This window comes from Aotus nancymaae, unplaced genomic scaffold, assembly GCF_030222135.1.
Source record: "Aotus nancymaae isolate 86718 unplaced genomic scaffold, 86718_ANA_hifiasm-v0.15.2.pri h1tg000036l, whole genome shotgun sequence".
NCBI lineage: Eukaryota > Metazoa > Chordata > Mammalia > Primates > Aotidae > Aotus > Aotus nancymaae.
The window spans coordinates 93,039,954-93,064,243 of NW_026988450.1; the positions used below are offsets into that span (position 1 = coordinate 93,039,954).

The following is a 24,290-nucleotide window of genomic DNA, read 5'->3' on the forward strand; positions in this document are numbered from 1 at the left end:
AGAGATGGGGCTGGTAAGTATCACAACTTCAGCCTACAGAAAATGACGACCTGGAAAGGAAGCACGGCTAAAAATACCCTTGGGGACTGTGACTGCTGAAGGTTAGAGGCTGGAACACAACACGCACCTGTGAAATGAACGACTGAGGAGGTGATCATCCTGACAGATATTCACAGGCACACACCTGTGAAATGAACGACTGAGGAGGTGATCATCCTGACAGATATTCACAGGCACACACCTGTGAAATGAACGACTGAGGAGGTGATCATCCTGACAGATATTCACAGGCACACACCTGTGAAATGAACGACTGAGGAGGTGATCATCCTGACAGATATTCACAGGCACACACCTGTGAAATGAACGACTGAGGAGGTGATCATCCTGACAGATATTCACAGGCACACACCTGTGAAATGAACGACTGAGGAGGTGATCATCCTGACAGATATTCACAGGCACACACCTGTGAAATGAACGACTGAGGAGGTGATCATCCTGACAGATATTCACAGGCACACACCTGTGAAATGAACGACTGAGGAGGTGATCATCCTGACAGATATTCACAGGCACACACCTGTGAAATGAACGACTGAGGAGGTGACCATCCTGACAGATATTCACAGGCACGCACCTGTGAAATGAACGACTGAGGAGGCGATCATCCTGACAGATATTCACAGGCACATACCTGTGAAATGAACAACTGAGGAGGTGATCATCCTGACAGATATTCACAGCAATGTGATCAAACTGATAAGTATTTATGATAACAATTCTCAGTAGTCCAGAAGTAGGAGAAAATTTACTTAATCTAATTAAGAATATCCAAATTAAACTCAAGGCCTTAATAGTATTCAGTATCAAAAAGCTAAGCACACCCATTAGTCCGGATAAGAATTATCCTTACCACCAATATTTAATACAGTTTTTGAAGTGTTAGTCAATGCAATCGGACAAGAAAAAACCCCACAAAATATTCCAATATTTGTAAGAGATAAAAATTATCATCAGTTGACAGCCTAGAGAAACTAAATCAACTGAGAACCTAGCAGCAGTGCTGAGAGACTTCACTTACGTGCCACTTGCCATCAGAGGCGGTGCTGTGTGGTGGTGACAGCTGGAAACCAAGCTCACCTTTAGTAAAGCAACAGTAACAACAAAAGTACTAGGCACAGATTAGTAAGGAATGCGTTGTATCAATATGAATAAAACTGTAAAGTTGGGCGCAGTGGCTCACGCCTGTAATCCCAGCACTTTTGGAGGCCAAGGTGGGCGGATCATGAGGTCAGGAGTTGGAGACCAGCCTGACCAACATGGTGACACCCCATCTTTGCTAAAAATACAAAAATTAGTTGGGTGTGGTGGCGGGCGCCTGTAATCCCAGCTACTTGGGAGGCTGAGGCAGGAGAATCTCTTGAACCCGGGAGGCAAAGGTTACGGTGAGCTGAGATGGCGCCACCGCACTCCAGCCTGTGCCACAGAGTGAGACTCTATCTCAAAAAAATTAAAAATAAATAAATAAATAAAACTGCAAAGGCTCGCTGAGAGATATAAAGGAAGACTTTAATATATAACCGGGAAACACACTCCTGGATGGGAAAACTCAATACACATGAAGATACGACTTCTTTCTAAACTAGTTAATATGCTTAATGTCTTTTTTTAGGAGGCGGGGACGGAGTCTTGTTCTGTCGTCCAGGCCGGAGTGCAGTGCTGCAGTCTTGATCTCGGCTCACTGCAACCTCCACCTCCTGGGTTCAAGCGATTCTCCTGCCTTGGCCTCCAGAGTAGCTGGACTACAGGCATCTGCCACTACGCCTGGCTAATTTTTTTATTTTTAGTGGAGATGGGGTTTTGCCATGTTCGTCAGGCTGGTCTCAAATTTCTGATGTCAGGTGATCCACCTGCCTTGACCTGCCAAAGTGCTGTGATTACAGGTGTGAGCCACCGCACCCAGCCATGTAATTCTAATAATAATTTCATTCAGCGGTGACAGCAGGGAGCTAAAAAAACGTTTCAGCAGGAGTGCTTTTAAACTTAAGAATGTTTGATATGTTCATTCCCCACTCTGCCCCCTGCAAAAAGCCCCATGTAAAAAGAGCCGAGAAGTAATCCAGAAAAGATGATATAAACGGTAATATAAAGCTACGTAATTAGGCTGGGCACGGTGGCTCATGCCTGTAATCCCAGCACTGTGGGAGGCTGAGGCGGGTGGATCACATGAGGTCAGGAGTTCAAGACCACCCTGACCAAAGTGGCAAAACCTTGTCTCTACTAAGAATACAAAAACTAGCTGGGTACCGTGATGCATGCCTGTGGTCCCAGCTACTCGGGAGGCTAAGGCAAGTGAATTGTTTGAATCTGGGAGGTGGAGGTTGCAGTGAGCTGAGATGGCGCCACTGTACTCCAGCCTGGGCAACAGAGCAAGGCTCTCAAAAAAAAAAAAAAGTTTTTAAATAAGTTGTATAAACAAATGGCAAACAGGCTGGGCGCAGTGACTCATGCCTGTAATCTCAGCACTTTCAGAGGCCAAGGTGGGTAGATGACTTGAGGTCAGAGTTTGAGACCAGCCTAGCCAACATGGTAAAACCCATTTCTACCAAAAATACTAAAAGTAGCCAAGTGTGGTGGCAGGCGCCTATAATTCCGGCTGCTTGGGAGGCAGAGGCAGGAGAATCACTTGAATCCAGGAGACAGAGGCTGCAGTGAGTTGAGATCATGCTACTGCACTCCAGCCTGGGTGACAGAACGAGACTCTGTCTGAAAAACGAAACACAATAAAAAAACAAATGGCAAATGTTAAAGTTGGCTGGTGGTCAGTATCTTCAAATACCTAATTATGGTACAGAACAATAAGAAATACAGAAAACCATATAGGCAGACACATTTATAATACTGCTGTATCTATATCAGAGCATCATTCCTGTCATTTCTGACTGGCCACCGAAAGATGACTGAGGTTCTGCAAGTGGGCCTTCAGCGTCATGCTCTTGAGGACCAGCAGAGTGTGAGTTACTCTGTTATTGAATTAGATGAGTATTGTGTTCCTTAGGCAGTAATGCTATAGCTGTGCTAAAAGAACATTTTGTCAACATTACTAGAGCAAGTACTCATCACAATAGACTCAACTACTGAGTACTATTCAGTAATAGTACTCAACTTTCAAAAATGTCAGAAACATTTTAAACAGAAACTCTGAAATGGAATATTTCATCATAGCAGAGTTAAATTACTTTACAAAAATGAAAATGACCCTTACACTAATATAAGTTCTAAAGTGGCTCACTTCTTAGCCAACCAAGGAAAACTGTTCACTGATGGGAAGTTAAATTACATTATATTGATTACAGCATCTAAAACTCTGTGTCAAGAGATGATAAACTTGCTTAAGACTATTAGCCTTTTGGCAATAACAGTTGCTTGAGGAGTTGAGGTCAGTAAGAGAAGCACAACAGCCCCAGGACTCCACTGGTTTCCATCCGACTCACTCCAGTGGTTTCCATCGGACCCCAGTGGTTTCCATCAGACTCACTCCAGTGGTTTCCATCAGACCCCACTGGTTTCCATCCGACTCACTCCAGTGGTTTCCATCAGACTCACTCCAGTGTTTCCATCAGACTCACTCCAGTGGTTTCCATCAGACTCCAGTGGTTTACATCAGACTCTAGTGGTTTCCATCAGACTCTAGTGGTTTCCATCAGACTCCACTGGTTTCCATCCGACTCACTCCAGTGATTTCCATCAGACCCCAGTGGTTTCCATCGGACTCCAGTGGTTTCCATCAGACTCACTCCAGTGGTTTCCATTGGACCCCAGTAGTTTCCATCAGACCCCAGTGGTTTCCATCAGACTCACTCCAGTGGTTTCCATCGGACTCCAGTGGTTTCCATCAGACTCACTCCAGTGGTTTCCATCAGACCCCAGTGGTTTCCATCGGACCCCAGTGGTTTCCATCAGACTCACTCCAGTGGTTTCCATCGGACTCCAGCGATTTCCATCGGACCCCAGTGGTTTCCATCGGACTCCAGTGGTTTCCATCAGACTCACTCCAGTGGTTTCCATCACACCCCAGTGATTTCCATTGGACCCCAGTGATTTCCATCGGACTCACTCCAGTGGTTTCCATCAGACCCCAGTGGTTTCCATCAGACTCACTCCAGTGGTTTCCATCGGACCCCAGTGGTTTCCATCAGACTCACTCCAGTGGTTTCCATCGGACCCCGTGGTTTCCATTGGACTCACTCCAGTAATTTCCATCGGACCCCAGTGGTTTCCATCGGACTCCAGTGGTTTCCATCAGACTCACTCCAGTGGTTTCCATCGGACCCCAGTGATTTCCATCAGACCCCAGTGGTTTCCATCGGACCCCAGTGGTTTCCATCAGATTCACTCCAGTGGTTTCCATCAGACCCCAGTGGTTTCCATCAGACTCACTCCAGTGATTTCCATCAGACCCCAGTGGTTTCCATCAGACCCCAGTGGTTTCCATCAGACCCCAGTGGTTTCCATCGGACTCCAGTGGTTTCCATCAGACCCCAGTGGTTTCCATCGGACTCACTCCAGTGGTTTCCATCAGACTCCAGTGGTTTCCATCAGACTCCAGTGGTTTCCATCGGACCCCAGTGGTTTCCATCAGATTCACTCCAGTGGTTTCCATCAGATTCACTCCAGTGGTTTCCATCAGACTCCAGTGGTTTCCATCAGACTCCAGTGGTTTCCATCGGACCCCAGTGGTTTACATAGGACTCCAGTGATTTCCATCGGACTCACTCCAGTGATTTCCATCAGACCCCAGTGGTTTCCACTGGACACACTCCAGTGGTTTCCATCAGATTCCAGTGGTTTCCATCAGACTCCCGTGGTTTCCATCAGACTCCCGTGGTTTCCATCAGACTCCAGTGGTTTCCATAGGACTCTAGGGGTTTCCTTGGCTCTTGATGAGCTGACAGATGTTACTGCTGCTGCTGTGTTTGAAGGAGTCAATGTTGAGCTTGAAGTGACCAAAGAATTAGCTTCTATCACTTGCCTCTGTGGAACAACTAGAGCACACAGTATTTTCAAATAAGTTGTGAAAATACTAATTCTGTATGAACTGAAGTGGAATCTACTAAGATGAACTACAGTTGACCATGTGAAGAATATACATGGATCAGAAAAGGGTTAGTTAGACAAACTCACAAAGCTTATGAAAACGAAAGATAATGTGAAAATATAAGCCTATGGTTATTGTGTTACTCATTAGCAGCTACTTTGTGAAAAATATTTCAATCTATTATGAGTTACTGAAACAGTGGTGTCAACACGAACTTCATGCACTCTCATGATTTAGCCATCATTAGTTCCATGAATTTTTGTCAGAAATCGATGATGAATAGTTTCACTTTCCTGACCACACAGAAGTTCAACAGCTTAGCAATGGCATAGCTTTACTGTCATGTTTCAGAAAACTCAGGACGAAGACTAACATCTTTTGAATGAGAAAAACTTCCCTCAACCACTATTAAACATTGAAAAGGGCTGGGCACCATGGCTCAGGCCTAAAATCCCAATGCCTTAGGAGGCTGAGTTAGGAGGATCACTTGAGGTGAGGCGTTCAAGCGAGACCGTATCTCAAAAAAAAAAAAAAAATTAGCTAGGCACAGTGGCATATGTGTATAGTCCTAGCAGCTCTGGAGGAGGCTCACTGGAGCCCAGGAGTTCAAGGCTGCAGTGAGCTATGATTGCACCACTGCATTCCAGCATGGGCAACAGAGTGAGATCCTGTCTCTAAAATAATAATAATAATAATAATAAATGCAGAATTAATGACTTTGGAAATTAATTTTTGTTGCAGACTTGACAACATTTTTTCATGAATTCAACCTAGCACTACAAAGCAAATAGTGCTTATATGCGAAACTTATATTGCAGTAAAGTTATTCTGATGACAACTAATGTCTGAATCATAAGTAATGTCAAGCTGCTTTATCTACTTCCCATGCTGTATAAAATTAAAAACAAGAAGTGAGATTTCCATTCCCACACAAATTTGCAGCAGATATATTTTCTGAGCTCAAAATACAGATCCAGCAGAATTTGATAAAAGCCTTCCAAATCATATGCTCATGGATTAATATCAGTATTTGGCAGTACCTATCTGCGTAAAAAGACATTTTTGCAGATGAAGCATGTAAAATGTCATCACAAATAACAACAGATGAACATCTGCAGTTGGTTCTGACAGTCAGGAATGCCAACTCCTTTTGGTTTCTCTGAGCAGCAGCACTGGCCCCCGTTGTTCCCTGAGCACACCAAACGCTCTTCCTTCTTGGGATGTGCACTTGGTGCTGCCTCTGCTGGGTTAGCTTCCCCTCATGCACCACACAACTTTTGCTCACAAGAGTTAAGTTCTTGCTCAAAATGCACTGTATCTCTACCAATAACTTGAAGATGGAGAAACAAAGGGAACTGTAACAAGAAAACTAAATCAATTGAACCCAACCCCAAATTGACACAAATAGAAACAGCAGAGAAAGTCGTATTCCATATGTTCAAAAGGCTAGAGAAAAGACTGAACATGTTAAGTACAGACATGAAATATACAAAAGAGAAAGAACCCAATCAAAGTTCTAGCGATAAGCATTACGACATCTGAAATGAAAAATACACTGGGGCTGGGCATAGAGGCTCATGCCTATAATCCTAGTGCTTTGAGAAGCTGAAGGTGGGAGGATCACTTGAGGCCAGGAGTCTGAGACCAGCCTGGGCAACATAGTGAGAGCTCTTAAAAAAAAAAAAAAAAAATTGGTCAGGCGTGGTGGCTCATGCCTGTAACCCCAGCTCTTTGGGAGGCCGAGGCAGGCAGATCACCTAAGGTCAGAAGTTCAAGACCAGCTTGACCAATATGATGAAACCCCGTCTCTACTAAAAAATACAAAAATTAGAGCCAGGCATGGTTGCATGTGCCAGTAATCCCAGCTACTCAGGAGGTTGAGGCAGGAGAACTGCTTGAACCTGGGAGGCAGAGGTTGCAGTGAGCCAAGATGGCACCACTGAACTCCAGCCTGGGCAACAAGAAACAAGAGCGAAACTCTGTCTCAAAAAAAAAAAAAATCTATCTATCTATCTATCTATCTATCTCTCTCTCTCTCTCTCTCTCTCTCTCTCTCTCTCTCTCTCTATCTATCTATCTATCTATAAAATAAATTAGCCAGGTGTGGCGCTGTGTGCCTGTAGTCCCAGCTACTTGGGTAGCTGAGGCGACAGGATTGCTTTGTTCGGGCCCAGGAGGTTGAGGCTGCAGTGAGCTGAGGCTGCATCACTGCATTTCAGCCTGGAATGTCTGCATTCCAGACAAGGCAACAGCAAGGCCTTGTCTCAAAACGAAACAAAACCCACCACTAGAAACAAAAAAAGGTTAGTGAATTTGAAAGCACAACAACAGAAACGATCCAGAATGAAACCTACAAGAAAACAAAGAGGAAAAATAAAGAAAATAAAGAAAGTGGGGTCGGCACCGTGGTTCACACCTGTAATCCCAGCACTTTGGGAGACCAAGGCAAGCGGATCACTTGAGATCAGGAATTTGAGACCTGACTGGAAAACAGGGTGAAATCCCATCTCTACCAAAAATTAGCCAGGTGTGGTGGTACGTGCCTGTAGTCCCAGCCACTCAGGAGGCTGAGGCAGGAGAATCGCTTAAACCCAGGAGGTAGAGGTTGCACTGAGCTGATATTGTGCCACTGCCCTCCAGCCTGGGTGACAGAGCAAGACTCCATCTTAAAAAAAAAAAAAAAAAGAAAAGAAAGAAAAGAAAAGAAAAGAAGGAAAGTGGAAATCCCATGGAGTCAGAGAACTGTAGGATGACTTCACGTGACCTGGAGTCCTAGGTGGGGGTATGGGCACACACACACAAAATCTAAAGAAAGGCCAGGCACAGTGGCTCACACTTGTTGCACCATGGGAGGCTGAGGTAGGAGGATCGCTTGAGCCCAGGAGTTTGACACCAGCCTGGGAAACAGAGAGAGATCCCATCTCTACCAAAAAAAAAAAAAAAAATTGGCTGGGCATGGAGGTGCGTGTACTCGTGGTCCCATCTATTCGGAAAGCAGAGGTGGGAGGATTCCTTGAGCCCAGGAGGTTGAAGCTATCATCATCTGTGACTGTGCCACTGCACTTCAGCCTGGGCTACAGAGCAAGAACCTGTCTAAAAAAAAATTTTGGAAGAAAAAATGAAAATTTCTCAAACAAGATGAAGACTATAAACTGATAGGTCCAAAAAGCTACATGAGCCCCAAAGCCTATCTTAAGCAAATTGCTTAAAATGAGCAAACTGGAGAAAATAAAGGAGCTAGATCCAGGTGTAGTGGCTCACTTCTGTAAACCCAGCACTCTGGCGGCCGAGGTGGGTGGATGGCTTGAGTCCCAGAGTTCAAGACCACCCTGGGCAACATGGTAAAACTACATCTCTACCAAAAACACAAAAATTAGCTGGGAGTGGTGGTGCACGCCTGTAGTCCCAGGTGCTGAAGTGGGAGGATGGTTTGAGCCTGGGAGGCAAAGGGTGCAGTGAACAGAGATCATGCCTTTCCACTCCAGCCTGGGTGACAGAGCCAGACCCTGTCTCAAAAAAAATAAAACGAAATTGGCTGGGGGTGTGGTGGCTCATGCCTATAATCCCAGCACTTTGGGAAGCCAAGTTGGGTAGATCACTTGAGGTTAGGAGTTTGAGGCCAGCCTGGTCAACATGGTGGTGCACGCCTGTAATCCCAGCTACTCGGGAGACTGAGGCAGGAGAATTGCTGGAAACCAGGAGGCAAAGGTTGCAGTGAGCCAAGATCATGCCACTGCACTCCAGTCTGGGTGACAGAGTGAGACTCCATCACAAAAAAAAAAAAAAAAAAAAAAAAAGAGAAAGAAAGGAGCTAGAGTTAAAAGACGCATTATGTAAAGAAATACAAAGATAAGAATGACAGCTGATTTCTTGTTAGAAATAGTGCAAGCCAGAAGACAATGGAGTGGAAAAGGAATAAATCTTAACCTAGACCCAGCTAAAGTAGCTTTCAAAAATGAAGATGAGGCCGGGCACGATGGTTTACACCTGTAATCCCAGCACTTTGGGAAGCCAAGGTGGGCAGATCACCTGAGGTCAGGAGTTCGAGATCAGCCTGGCCAACATTGCAAAATCCCATCTTTACCAAAAAAAATACAAAAATTAGCCTAGTGTGGTGGTGCACGCCTGTAATTGCAGCTACTTGGGAGGCTGAGGCAGGAGAATCACATGAACCTGGCAGGTGGACGTTGCAGTAAGCTGAGATCGCACCAGTGCACTCCAGCCTGGGCAACAGAGTGAGACTCTGTCTCAAAAAAAAAAAAAAAAAGATGGAAGACTTTTTTAAAAATACAAAAGCTAAATGAAGTCATTACCAGCAAACTTGCACTTTAATCAATGTTACATGAAGTCTTTCAAGCAGAAAGAAATGCCACCAGATGGACACAAATCTGGATCCACAGAAGTAATCAAGAGCACTGGAGGCAGGAACTGTGTGGGCTGATGTAAAAATGTTTTCTTGGTATTAAAATCTCTTTAAATGATAACTATTTAAGTAAGGTAAAAATAATAACAATGTATTGAGACACTGATTACATGTAGTAAAATAATATATTTGACAGCAGCAGAACAAAATTTGAGAGAAATGCAACGTAATGTTGTTAGGTTCTTACACCATTTATGAAGTGGTACAATATCATTTGAAAGTCAACTAAGTTAATCTAAGATAATACATAAACCCTAAAACAATGGCTAAAAAATAGCCAAGAGCCATAACTAAGAATCCAACAAAAGGAGATAAAGTTGAATTTTAAAATGCTCGATTAATGCAGAAGAAAAAAAAGGAGGAAAAAGGGAATGAAAACAAATGAGACAAAAAATTAAGCAGCCAAGACGACAGATTCAGCCTGACCATGAAAACAATCACACCGTGTTAATATCACACCATGTTAATATCACACCGTGTTAATGGTCTGGATCCCCCAACAGATTCAGCCTAACTATGTAAACAATCACACTGTGTTAATGGTCTAGATCCCCCAACAGATTCAGCCTAACCATATAAACAATCACACTGTGTTAATGGTCTGGATCCCCCAACAGATTCAGCCTAACCATATAAATAATCACACCGTGTTAATGGTCTGGATCCCCCAACAGATTCAGCCTAACCATATAAATAATCACACCGTGTTAAAGGTCTAGATCCCCCAACAGATTCAGCCTAACCATATAAATAATCACACTGTGTTAATGGTCTAGATCCCCCAACAGATTCAGCCTAACCATATAAACAATCACACTGTGTTAATGGTCTAGATCCCCCAACAGATTCAGTCTAACCATATAAATAATCACACCGTGTTAATGGTCTGGATTCCCCAACAGATTCAGCCTAACCATATAAACAATCACACTGTGTTAAAGGTCTAGATCCCCCAACAGATTCAGCCTAACCATATAAACAATCACACCGTGTTAATGGTCTGGATCCCCCAACAGATTCAGCCTAACCATATAAATAATCACACCGTGTTAATGGTCTGGATCCCCCAACAGATTCAGCCTAACCATATAAATAATCACACTGTGTTAACGGTCTAGATCCCCCAACAGATTCAGCCTGACCATGTAAACAATCACACCGTGTTAATGGTCTGGATCCCCCAACAGAGTCAGCCTGACCATATAAACAATCACACCGTGTTAATGGTCTGGATCCCCCAGTAAACAGGCAGAGATGGTCAGACTGAATATAAAACCGTTACCTAACAATATGATGCCTATAAGAAAAACAATAATAAAGACAAAATAATAGGTAGAAAGTAAAAGGTTGACAAAAGCGATGTCACACTAACACGAATCAAAAGAAACCTGGAGTGCCAATATTAATGTAAGTAGATCTCGGAGCAAAGAAGGTTTCTAGAAAAAAATGTTTATGTACCTAACTACAGAGCTTCAAAATACTCCTCGTATTTCTCTAAGAGAAATAAAAATGTATGTCCAAACAAAGACTTGTACCTGAATGTTCATAGCAGTTTTATTGTAATAGCCCAAAACTGCAAACAACCCAAACGCCCATCAAAAGGTCGTACATCCATACAGTGGTATACTGCTCAGCAGCGAAAAAGAAATAAACTACTGATAGTGTAACAACATGTCAAAACAATTATATGGAGTGAAAGGTGACAGACCAAAAAAGAAGAGTGCATACTGCTTGAGTTCTTTCAGGGAAATTCTACAAACACGAATTAATCTATAGTGACGGAAGGAGATGAATGGTTCCGTGGGAAAGTGGGGGGTCGTGCAGAGATAGGTGGGAGGGGAACAGGGGGACAAGGAGACTTCCGGCACCAGTGGAAAGTGCACTACCTTAATTGTGGTGATGGTCATGGGTGTATACATGCATCAAGACTTATCAAAATGTATGCTTTAAACATGTGCGATTTATGGCTTCTCAGTTTTCCTTCCATTAAGCTGATACACTCGGAGAGACAGAAACATCAGAGCAAGGGCAGGAAGACATCCATCCAAGTGTTAACAAAAACACACAGAGTAGTGGGTGTAGGGAAAATGAAGACAGAGAGAGCAACAGAAAAGCTTATAAGCTGAGGCCGGGCACAGTGGTTCATGTCTGTAATCCCAGCAATTTGGGAGGCTGAGGCGGGCAGGTCACTTGAAGTCACAAGTTTGAGACCAGCCTGGCCAACATGGCAAAACCCCATCTCTACTAAAAATACAAAGTTAGCTGGGCATGGTGGCGCGCCTATAATCCCAGCTACTTGGGAGGCTGAGGCAGGAGAATCGCTTGAACCCGGGAGGCGGAGGTTGTAGTGAGCCGAGATTGCACCATTGTACTCTAGCCTGGATGACAAGAGTGAAACTCTGTCTCAAAAAAGAAAAGCTTAGCTGGGCGCAGTGGCTCATGCCTGTAATCCCAGCACTCTGGGAGGCCAGGGTGGGCAGATTACCTGAGGTCAGGAGTTTGAGACTGGCCTGACCAACATGGAGAAACCCTGTCTCTACTAAAAATACAAAATTAGCCAGGCGTGGTGGTGCATGCCTATAATCCCAGCTACTCAGGAGGCTGAGGCAGGAGAATCACTTGAACCTGGGAGCTGGAGGTTGCGGTGAGCCGAGATCACATCATTACACTCCAGCCTGGGTGAGAAGAGCGAAACTCCATCTCAAAAAGAGAATAAAAAAGAAAAGAAAAGCTTATAAGCTGAGCAGAACATGAGATGACGAACTAAACTCTTGTTGTATCGGTAATCTTGTTAATAACTGGAACAATCCTGCCTAACAAAAGACATGTGTTTGGACTAGATTAAAAAAATAAACCAAACAGCTATACATCATTTACAAGAAATAGACCAGACAAAAAAAGGAGGCAAATTCTAATCAAAGAGAAACAATGGCACCACAAACTCTAAAAGTTGACACAAGGCAAGAACACTGTGAGGGGTAAAGAGGATCAGACAATGACAACAGGGAAAGTGGCAGGAAAATGATTCTAAACTTAGGAGCAACCAACCCATAGCTTCAATACATAAGTGGAGGGCCCGGCAGGGTGGCTCACGCCTGAAATCCCAATACTTGGGGAGGCCGAGGCAGGCAGATCACGAGGTCAGGAGATGGAGACCATTCTGGCTAACACGGTGAAACACTGTCTCTACTAAAAATATGAAAAACTAGCCGGGTGTGGTGGCGTGCACCTGTAATACCAGCTACTCAGGAGGCTAAAGCAGGAGGATCATTTGAACCCGGGAAGCAGAGGTTGCAGTGAGCCCAGACTGTGCTGCTCTCCAGCTGGGTGACAGAGTGAGACTGTCTCAAAAAAAAAAAAAAAAGGAAACTGACAGATTTTAAAGGAGAAACAAAAACGAACAAATTCATCTATTCCAGGAGGAGACTTTAACTCTCAGAATGGAGAAAGCAGGTAGGAAAAAAAATAGGATGAAACTTGATTTACATAATGAACAGATTTGATTTAATTAACATATGCAGAACTCTGGGCACAACAAAAAGGAAATGGAAATTATTCTTTTGAAGGAGTCAAAATCATTTACAAAAATTTATGAGTTAGCTCACAAAGCAAGACTCAAAAAAATAAGAAAATCATGCTTTCCTTACATTGACAATCAAGAATAAGAATGAAAAATAAACTGTAGTTTTAGAAATGAAGACATTCCTAAATTACAAATGAGTCAAAGAATAAATCATAATTAGGCTGGGCGTAATGGCTCATGCCTATAATCTTAGCACTTTGGGAGGCTGAGGCAAGCAGATGACTTGAGACCAGGAGTTTGAGACCAGCCTAGCCAACATGGCAAAACCCCATCTCTACTAAAAATACAAAAATTAGCTGGCTATGGTGGCATCCACCTGTAATCCCAGCTACTCAGGAGGCTGAGGCACAAGAATTGCTTGAACCCAGGAGATGGAGGTTGCAGTGAGCTGAGATCACACCACTGTACTCCAGCCTGGGTGACGGAGCAAGAATCTGACTCAAAAAAAAAAAAAAAAAAAGGAAGAAACTGTAATTAAAATTTGAAAATATTTAAAAGTGGGCTGGGGCCGGGTGTGGTGGCTCACGCCTGTAATCCCAGCACTTTGGGAGGCCGAGGCGGGTGGATCACAAGGTCAAGAGATTGAGACTATCCTGGTCAACATGGTGAAACCCCGTCTCTACTAAAAATACAAAAAATTAGCTGGGCACGGTGGTGCATGCCTGTAATCCCAGCTACTCAGGAGGCTGAGGCAGGAGAATTGCCTGAACCCAGGAGGCGGAGGTTGCGGTGAGCCGAGATCGCGCCATTGCACTCCAGCCTGGGTAACAAGAGTGAAACTCCGTCTCAAAAATAAATAAATAAATAAATAAATAAAAGTGGGCTGGGCTAGTTGCAGTGCCTCACACTGTAATCCTAGCATTTTGGGAGGCCAAGGCGGGAGGATCACTTGAGGCCAGGAGTTCCAGACCAGACTGGGCAACATGACAATAGCCTGTATCTACAAAAAATAATTAGCTGTGTGCGGTTGTGCACACCTGTAGTCCCAGCTACTTGGGAGGCTGAGGTAGGAGTATTGCTTGAGTCTGGGAGTTAGAGGCTGCAGTGAGCCATGATTGTGCCATTTCATACCATCTTCACACATTGAGGAGACTTTGCCCAGTCATGCATCACTTAACAACACAGGCATGTTCTGAGAAATGCATCATTAGGCAGTTTTGTCACTGTGTGAACATCACAGGTATAGTTATACAGACGTAGGCCATAAGGCCTACTCCACACCCAGGCTATATGGTGTGCCCTGTTGCTCCGAGGCTACAGACCTCAGCATTACTGTGCTGAATGCTCTGTGCAACTGTAACACAATGATGAGTATCTGTGTGCCTAAACATACCTAGACATAGAACGGGTACAGTACAAATATGGCATAAAAGATTAAAAAACAGCACACCTGTGTACAGGGTACTTACGTGAACAGAGCTTGCAGGACTGGCAGTTGCTGTGCGTGGCAGTGAGTGAGCAGCCAGTGAGGGTGGAGGCCCTGGACATCACTGCACACAACTACAGACTGGTTAACCCTGCACACTTAGGCTACACTCAATTCATCTAAAACTTTGTCTTTCTTCAGTAATAAATTTAGTTTATTCTAGTGTTTTCACTTTATAACCTTTTTAGTTTCTTTAAACTTTGAGTCTTCTATACCCTTAGCTTAACATACACATTGTACAACTACACAAAAACACTTTCTTTACATTGTTATTCTATAAGCTTTTTTAATTTAAAATTTCTTAAGTTTACTTTTTGTTACAAACTAATACACAAACACACACACTAGCCTAGGCCTACGCATGTCAGGATCATCAAAACCACAGTCTTTCCCTCACCACATCGTGGCTTCAGTGCAGTAACACGCGTGCAGCCATCATCTCCTGAGGTAATAGCGCCTTCTGGACACTTCCGAAGGACCTGCCGGAGGCTATTTCCAGTTAACTTTTTTTAAGTACATGCTAAATGATAAAAACTATAGCATAGTGAATACATAAAGCAGTGACATAGTCATTTATCATCATGATCGAGTACTACGCACCGTTCATAACCACACACACTGCTCCTCCGTACAAATGGCAGTGCAGCAGATCTGTTTACACCAGCGTCACCGCAGCCACGTGAGTACAGTGTTGCACATGACCACGCTGGGTCACGTAAATTTTCCAGCTGCGTTATAATCTATGGGAGCACCCTCATACATGCACATGACCACGCTGGGTCATGTAAATTTTCCAGCTGCGTTATAATCTATGGGAGCACCCCCATATATGTGGTGTGCTGTTGACTGAAATGTTATATGGCACGTGACTGTATCATAAAGACGTCTATCTACGCAAACTAATCCACAATTCAACATGATTCTAGTCAAAATCCCAACATAGCTTAATACTGGCCCCAACAGCCCCACATCATCCCAGAATACCCAAGGTATTTTTGAAAAGGGGACACTCCAGTCCCCAGAGAGTGGCCTTGATCCATGGGTGACAGGGGAGGGCTCAGGCCAGACCCAGGGCCTCTCTGGGGAAGAAAAGCCCTGCCAGTGTGGGTGACTGACACATTTTGAAAATAGAATCATAAAAAGAAACCAATTCCTTCACCTAATTGCAGAGATGAGTCAAAACTAATAACAAATTCAAAATGATTACATCCGATAAAAATTCTCTGAGAAGTTAAGTGCAGCCCCGAAGCTGTCTGTTCTATTCAGTGAGAGGAAACAGGAGATTCTATGCGCTGTAGCACAGCACGGGCTCTCGAGGGAGAGTTATTTTTAAAAATGTTAACACCAAGCCTGCTCGTCCATTTGTTTCTAAAATGATTCATGATTCTCAAAATCTGGCTTCGACTTGTACAAGATGAGCCCCTGCCCTTTTCTGGCTGGGAGAAGTTGCTCTCCAGAGGGATGACAGGATTTAACTGCTGTCAGTATTTACAGCAAACCAAGAGGTTCGTTTTTCACTTATTTCTTTGAAACCATAAACAAGATGCTGCAGTCACCTTCCCATGGAGCTCCACCTGCACACGTCATGAATGTCCTTTAGTTTTTAACCTCTGCAACAGTCTAAATTATCATTTCCTTTGGGAACTTCTGCTGGAGGGCCAAGGACTCCTGGCCTGCTCCGGTGTGTTTAACCAGAAGCCTGAGACTGTTCCCGTGGGTTTCATGGATCACATGAATGCCCACACAGAGGTTCTCTATTTTTCGAATGTGTGCAGGTGCTGCTGTGACAACTGGAGTACCCCCTCCAGGATGGTTCAACACGAGGCCCAGCAATGTAACACACCACACTGACAGACGGACTGAAGGGGAAACCACATGATCATCTCACCAGCTGTGGAAAAGGCATTTGACAAAATCCACGTGATAAAACCACTGGGAACACAGAATAGAAAGGAACTTGCTCAATAGAAAAAGACTGGAAGCTTTCCCCCTGAGATCAGGAACAGAACAAGAATGCCTCTTTCAACACTGCCATTCAACACTTCACTGGAAATTCTACACAGAGCAATCAGCTAAGAAGAAGAAAAAGGCATCCAAATTGGAAAGGAAGATGTAAGACTATTGCCAATCACAGATGACATCGTCCTATATATAGAAAATCCCAGAGAATATAAAAGAAGGTTACTACAGCTAATAGAGAAATTCAGCAAAGTTGCACAATATAAGATCAACACACAATCAGTTATGTTTCCATACACCAGAATGGACAATCCGGAAGGACATAAAAAAGAAATTCCACTTACAATAGCATCTAAAAACATAAAATACCTAGGAATAAACTTTACCAGAGAGGTGAAAGGATGGTACACTAGAAAATACAAAACACTGCTAAGAAAAATCAGACGTAAGCAAATGAAAAGACATCCTCTGTTCATGGATTAGAAAATTAATATTGCTTAGGTGAGATACGACCTTCCAGATCCAACACGATCACCCACACAGATGCAAAATTCCAAAGTTTTCTTTTTTTTTTTAAAGAAATGAAAAGGCCAATCCCCAAATTCATATGGAATTGCAGGGGGCTCCAAATAGCCAAAACAACCTTGAAAAGTAGAACAAGGCTGGAAGACTCACACTTTCCAGTTTCAAAACTTTGATCACAAAGCTACAGTGATCAAAACAATGTGGTGCTGGCACAAGGATCAATGCAGGTCAACCGAGAGGCCAGAAAGAAACCACAATCTATGACTGGTCAATTTTTTTTTTAATTTTTATTTTTGAGACAGAGTCTCACTCTGTCACCCAGGCTGGGGTACAATGGTGCGATCTCAGCTAACTGCAACCTTCACCTTCTAGGTTTAAAAGATTCTCCTGCCTCAGCCATCCAAGTAGCTGGGATTACAGGCATGAATGATCACTCCCGGCTAATTCTGGTACTTTTAGTAGAGACAGAGTTTTGCCATGTTGGCCAGGCTGGTCTCGAACTCCTGGCCTCAAGTGATCTGCCCTCCTTGGCCTCAAAAAGTGCTGGGATTACAGGCGTGAGCCACCTTTCCTGCCAAAATTAAAAACTGTATTTTGGCCATGCGCGCTGGCTTGTGCCTGTGATCCCAGTGCTTTGGGAGGCAAAGGTAGGCAGACTGCCCGGGCTCAGGAGTTGGAGACCAGCCTGGGCTACATAGTGAAATCCCATCTCTACAAAAAAAAATTACAAAAATTAGCCGAGTGTGGTGGCGTGTGCCTGTAGTCCCAGTTACTTGGGGGGCTGAGGTAGAGGGTCACTTGGGCCTGGGAGGTCAGGGCTGCAGTGAGCACAGATCACACCACTGCACTCCAGCCCCAGGGACAAAGAGAGACCCTGTCTCAAAAACAAACAAATCAACAAAAACAACAAAAATCTTTGTTTTTCAAATGATACCATCAAGAAAGTGAAAGGAGGCTCGAAGTCATTAGTCATTAAGGAAATGCAAACCGAAACTACAATGAGACACTTCTCAGCCGCTACAATGGCTAAAAGAAATCAAAAAAGCAAAGTGAGTAGTGTTGGCGAGGCGGTGGGTAACTTTAATGCTCGTATTTGCTGGTGGGATGTGAAATGTAAGCCCTGGTCCCCTTTGTGCCTGCGTCTGCACCGCCCACCCACGGCACATCCAAGCCTCCACTGCTCAACCTGCCCTGAATGCCCCAGTGGCCCCTCCACACATGACGTGCCCCACCCGCTACCAAGTCTGCAGCAGGCTCCATCCCTGGCCTCCTTCTCCCTTTCATCCTGCTGGCTGGGTCCAGGGGGTGAACCTGCTGCCCGCCTCCCTCTGGCCTGCAGCTGGGCAGGGTGGGATGGAAGCCTGCTGTCCTCTGAGCTCTGGCTCTCGCTCAATCCTTCCTCTGAAGCCTCAGATGAGACCAGCAGTCTGACAGGTTCCTTGCCACCTCTGCAGAAAGTCCCTGGGCCTCAGCTCCCCTGGCAACCTTGGCCAAGCACTTAAACTCTGGTACTGGGGGAGACCAATCCCCTGCCTTTCTCTCCCTGGGGTCTAGCCTCTCCTCTGTCCTCTCCAGAGGATCCTCCAACTGCTCCTGCAGGGGCCAGGCTTCTGTCTGCCCTGGGCCACAGCTTGGGCTCTGGGAAGCCCTGCCTCTCATCCCTGGGCCAGTCTTACCTTTGCCATCTATGACCCGATGGGACCCCAGAGCATCCCCTGCAGCCGCCGTGAGACACTGGGGGGCACTTGTCTCGCTCAGCCCATCCCCTGCCCACCTGCCACCTGCCTCAGCTCTTCCCCACTGTCCTCTGTGGGACTCGCTTCCTATGGGCCACTCCCGTCCGGGCCCTTTCGCTCTACCCTGACCTCTTCCTACTTCTGAGGGCAGGGGTCTCCTTGGCTCCCACCAACACAGGCTGTGCTCCTTCAGAGCCACTGTGACTCTAGAGGGCCACCTCCAAGCCTGCTGAGACCCCTCAGCTGTGTCCAGTATCCACACTGACCTGCAGCCCCCAGGCCCACACCTCTCACATCCGCACACTGGTCCCCACATCTACATCTCCCATAAGCAGAGAGAGCTGGGGTAACCCCTCAGACACTGCCCTTAGGAACCACCACCTGCCAGAGGCTGGGCCAGCGAGGGGCAGGGTTGGAGGGCCCAGAGACCTCTGAGGCTGAGCACCGACTCTGCTGCCCAAGGAGACAAGAAAGTGCTCACCTGTCCTGCCGGGGACGGCGGTGGTAGTTGCCACAGCCAAGGACTGCAGATGACGCTCCAGCCACTCGCAGGGACACTGAGTCCCACCCACCGCCCTCATCGGGCCCCGCCTACCACACCTGACTTACTCCTTACCTGGCCTTGCCCACCACCCTCACCGGTACCACTCTCACCCGGCCCCGCCCACAGCACCTTTCCCCCCCTCACCTGCCGCTCTCCTCCTTCAGGGCCCCAAACGCCACGGGCCGCCCAGTCCTCGCCGGCAGCTCCTGCGCCTTCTCGGCGTCGGGCTCGGGCTCCAGGGAGGAGCTGGTGCTGCCCTCGCGGCTGACGCTGCTGCCGTGCCCGGGGCTGCTCTCGGCCGAGGCGCGCGGGGACTCCGTGTTCTGCTTCAGCGTCTGCAGCTTGGCCAGCGGGATGATGTCGCAGCCCTGCGGCCGGTGCCACACGGTGCGCTGCGTGCCGGCGTTGTAGTAGTAGAAGCGGGACGTGTTGGGGTCGAACAGCTCCCACCACTGGTTCTCGCTGGTGCGCTTGATGCGGACGCCGGCCGGCGGGTCCCACACGCACTCGCCGGTGACCAGGTTGGCGTACATGCGCTCGCGGGTACGCGGCTCGATGATCTCCACCCACTCCAGCCTGGGGAGAGACAGCGACAGGGCGGCTGAAGCCACGGCGGCCTAGGCCCACGCCTCCCGCCCCGCAGGGACCCTGCCCCCCCCCCGGCTCCAGCCCCGGCTGCAAAACCCAGAAATCCCGTCGCAGAGGAAACCAAACCCAAGCCCACAGCACCTGCACCCGGGAGCCCCGGGAGCCCCCGGAGCCGCCAGCGCCCCAGGGTGGTGCAGCCCCCTGGGGATCGTGGGTCCCAGGTGGTGGGGGGAGGGACATACTACCTGGCCCCTGGGTGGTGCAGCCCCCTGAGATCGTGGGTCCCAGGTGGTGGGGGGAGGGACATACTACCTGGCCCCTGGGTGGTGCAGCCCCCTGAGGATCCTGGGCCCCAGGTAGGGGGGTACATACTGTCTGTGGTGACAGGTTCCTGACCTCATAGGCACCCAGGCCACAAATGCACTGCCCACTGCTCCATCCCGCAGGATTGTGGCATGGCCTGCGGGCCACCCCTGCACACCTGCTCAGCAGCCCCTCCACTGCAACTGGCCCAGCACCGCCACACTGGGTGGGGGTCCGGGGGGGCCTCAGGTCCAGCTAAGTGCTGCTGGGCTCCCAAGGTGTGTTCTTCCAAGGCCTCCCCAGCAAGGCCAAGAGCCCAGCCGGCCCTCAGATCCCCACTCGGGGTCACAGCCTCCAGCTCGGTAATATTTCTCAGGGTGCATCCATGTTTCTACACGGAAATAAAAACCCCTTAGAGGTGCAGAGCGCTTCCTGGCATGGACACTGCCAGGAGGCCTTGCTGTGGGCCTGTGCATCTGCTGTGTCCTAACCGTGTGATGGGCCTGGTCCTCACCATCACCAGCAGGTGAGGGGTCTTGTTTCCAGGGAAAAGGCATTGATTGATCCCAGGGGTTCAGCAGATGGGGAGGTGAGTAGGGAGGGCAGAGGGCCAGTGGACACCAGGCCCAGACACAGGCCAGTGGGGGCTACCTGCGGCTCCCCCAGGTGAGGGACAGAAAGGGCCCCCGTTGCTTCTGATGGCCAAATCTAGGCAGCACCTTTCAGTCCTGAGGAAGCTGTACCACTCTTGATACCACGGATCATGTTCTCTTCCTTTGATTTTTAAAATTTTAACTTTTTGTTTTATAATTTCATTATTTTCAAAAAAGTTAAAAAAAACAGCCTTCACCCAGATTCCCTGCATGTCGCCACCCTGAAACCGCAGCAGGAATTGATGCATACACTGTTGGGGAGGGGGCAGCTCAAGAGACACCTGCTGGGCACACGGCGGCACAGCTGGGTCTGCCCATGACCCAGGTTCCCCACTGTAGCACCCTCCACTGTCCCTGTAGCTATGGGGATCCCGTGGGGAGTCTCCTGCACTTTCCCCCATGACTTTTAGCATCGTGGACACTTGTTGCTTTCACACGCCACCAAGCTGGCCAGCACACTGTCTACCCTTGCTGGCTGGAATTCTATCGTAAGAGTCGCACAATAAAGAATTTGTCAGGTTAGCACTGCTGCTGTGAGGTGGTAGGTTACAGTGGTTTCTGTTTTTCTGTATTTTCCAAGTGTTCCACAATGTTCACAAGATTACTACTGTCATTGGGGGAAAAAAAATTAGAACACATATTATCTTCCTATAAAACAGCGCATATTTCAAGCATGATATGCAATGAATCTTGCCAAATGCCAAATTTTAAAGATTTAGTGGGCAATGTTTCCATGAAGTATCTGCACTTTTTTTTTTTTGAGACATAGTTTCACTCTGTCGCCCAGGCTGGAGTGTAGTGGCATGATCTCCGCTCACTGCAACCTCCACCTCTTGGATTCAAGCGCTTCTCCTGCCTCAGCCTCTCAAGTAGCTGGAATTACAGGTGCCCACCACTACACCCAGCTAATTCTTTGTATTTTTAGTAGATACGGGGTTATACCATGTTGGCCAGGCTGGTCTCGAGCTCCTGACCTCAGGTGATCCACCCGCCTCAGCCTCCCAAAGTGCTGGGATTACAGGCATGAGCCACCCCGTCTGGCCAATTTCTCCTCTTTTGACATTTTTTTTTTTGAGACAGAGTTTCACTCTTGTCGCCCAGACTGCAGTACAGTGGCATGATCTTGGCTCACTGCAGCCTCCACCTCCTGGGTTCAAGCAATTCTCCTGCCTCAGTGGGATTACAGGCGCTTGTCACCATGCCTGGCTAATTTTTTGTAGTTTTAGTAGAGACAGGGTTTCACCATGTTGGCCAGGCTGGTCTCAAACTCCTGACCTCAGGTGATCTGCCCACCTTGGCCTCCCAAAGTGCTGAGATTACAGGCATGAGCCCCACACGCAGCCTCTATTTCGACATTTTTAAAGAAAACTTCCCTACTTCGAGGTCACGGATATTCCCTTATAAGTTGCTTTTCACATGGAAGTCATTGATGTGCCTGCCCTGATTTTTGTTTACTGTGTCAATTTCATTTTCCCATATGGACAGACAGGGCTCGGCAGCCTGCTGAATAGCACTGTTTCCTCAGTGACAACAGCAGCTCTGTCTTAAATTTAAATTGAGTTTCTGGGTGGGCGTGGTGGCTCATGCCTGCAATCCCAGCACTTTGGGAGGCTGAGGCAGGTGGATCACCTGAGGTCAGGAGTTTGAGACCAGCCTGGCTAACATGGTGAAACCCTGTCTCTACTAAAAATACAAAAATTAGCCAGGCATGGTGGTGGGCGCCTGTAATCCCAGCTACTTGGGAGGCAGAGGCAGAAGAATCACTTGAACCTGGGAGGTGGAGGTTGTAGTGAGCCGAGATCGTGCCACTGCACTCCAGCCTGGGCAACAAAGCGAGACTGTCTCAAAAAAGAAAAAGAAAAAGAAAAAATATTGAGTCTCTATAAGCATGTCTGAGCTCCCAACTGGCTTTGCTGATCCATCCATCTCTGTCTCTGCCTGAGCAGTGTCTTAGTTACGAGGCTTTGTAAAGTTGCTTCCAAAGCCAAACACTCCTCCCCTCCCTCAGGCATATGTGGAGGCCATTCTTGACCCTTGGTTCTTCCCAGTGAAATTTAGAATCAGCTTGTCAACTTCCATTCACGGCCCCACTGGCCTCTCTGTTGGCTCTGCACTGAGCCTGTGGATGGATTTCAGGAGAACCAGGCATCTCGGTGGAACTCTGGTCTCCACTCGGAGCCTGTGGACGGATTTCAGGAGAACCAGGCATCTCGGTGGAACTCTGGTCTCCACCCGGAGCCAAGGTGTCTCCTTCCACTCATCTAGATCTCTGAAGGGCTTGGACGCCTTCTCTCGATTGCCCCTGTGTCCCTCTCTGCTTCCACAGGACCACTAAGGGAACCCTGCGGGAGGAAGGGCTGGGACTACCCCGAAGCCTCTGCAGGTCCCAGCCCCAGATGCAACGGCAGACTCACTCTTCTTCCTGGGGCCTCACCTCTGTCTTCCTTGCTTCTCTCCACGGACATTCCAGATCACCACGCCACAGAGAACCTGGAGGGGCCAGCCAGGGGCTCCCGGCACCGGCTCCCAGAGAACCTGGAGGGGGCCAGCCAGGGGCTCCCAGCACCGGCTCCCAGAGAACCTGGAGGGGCCAGCCAGGGGCTCCCGGCACCAGCTCCCAGCAAACCTGCAGGGGCCAGCCAGGGGCTCCCAGCACCAGCTTCCCCTTGTGCACTCTCCCACCCTTAGCTCCAGGGCAACTCTCCTTGGAGACCTTGACCTCAGCCCAAGATACAAAGTGTCAACGTCTCCCATTGTTAGAAACATAGTGACACCAATATGGCGCACCTTGAACTCCTACAGCTCAGCACTCCAGGGAGGGAGGGTTGAAACTCCGGCCCACAGTGCCGCGCGCTGCAGCTTGGGCCTTCTGAGGATGGCACTGGTTGTGGTAGTCCCATGCACACACCATGCCTTAAATCTCAACCCTCATGGGCCCCTACAGGGCCCACAGTTTAAATGGGAAAGAGAATCCTAGGATCACACAAATAAACAAAAATGGCAAGTGTTGAAAGGAGGCGGGTAGGTGCCCTGCCTTCCCCCTGGAGCCCGGCTGTCCCTGAGGGGCCAATGGGGCATTCCTGCACCCCCGCTCCCATGGCCCACCCAGGCTCTCCACTCTTGTTACCTGACCCCCGTGCCTCAGGGAAGATTTTTTTTTTTTTTTGAGATGGAGTCTTGCTCTGTCACCCAGGCTGGAGTGCAGCGGTGTGATCTCAGCTCACCATAACCTCCACCTCCCAGATTTAAGCAATTATCCTGCCTCAACCCCCCAAGGAGCTAGGATTACAGGTGTGTGCCACCATGGCTAATTTTTTTGTATTTTTAGTAGGGATGAGGTTTCACCATGTTGCACAAACTGGTCTCGAACTCCTGACCTCAAGAGATCCGCCTGTCTTGCCTTCCCAAAGTATTGGGATTACAGGCATGAGCCACCGGGCCTGGTCTCA

At 47.4% G+C, this 24,290-nt stretch overlaps 1 protein-coding gene across 3 annotated transcripts in view; it reads right to left on the reverse strand.

Moving 5' to 3' along the window:
* Positions 1-24,290, reverse strand: part of ARHGAP39 (Rho GTPase activating protein 39) — a 145,064-nt gene that overhangs the window by 24,364 nt on the left and 96,410 nt on the right. For all 3 annotated transcript variants that reach the window (XM_064384730.1, XM_064384729.1, XM_012473364.3), the window contains one exon: positions 19,442-19,873. In XM_064384730.1, coding sequence (XP_064240800.1) covers positions 19,442-19,873 — 432 coding nt within the window. The remainder of the gene's footprint in view (positions 1-19,441; positions 19,874-24,290) is intronic.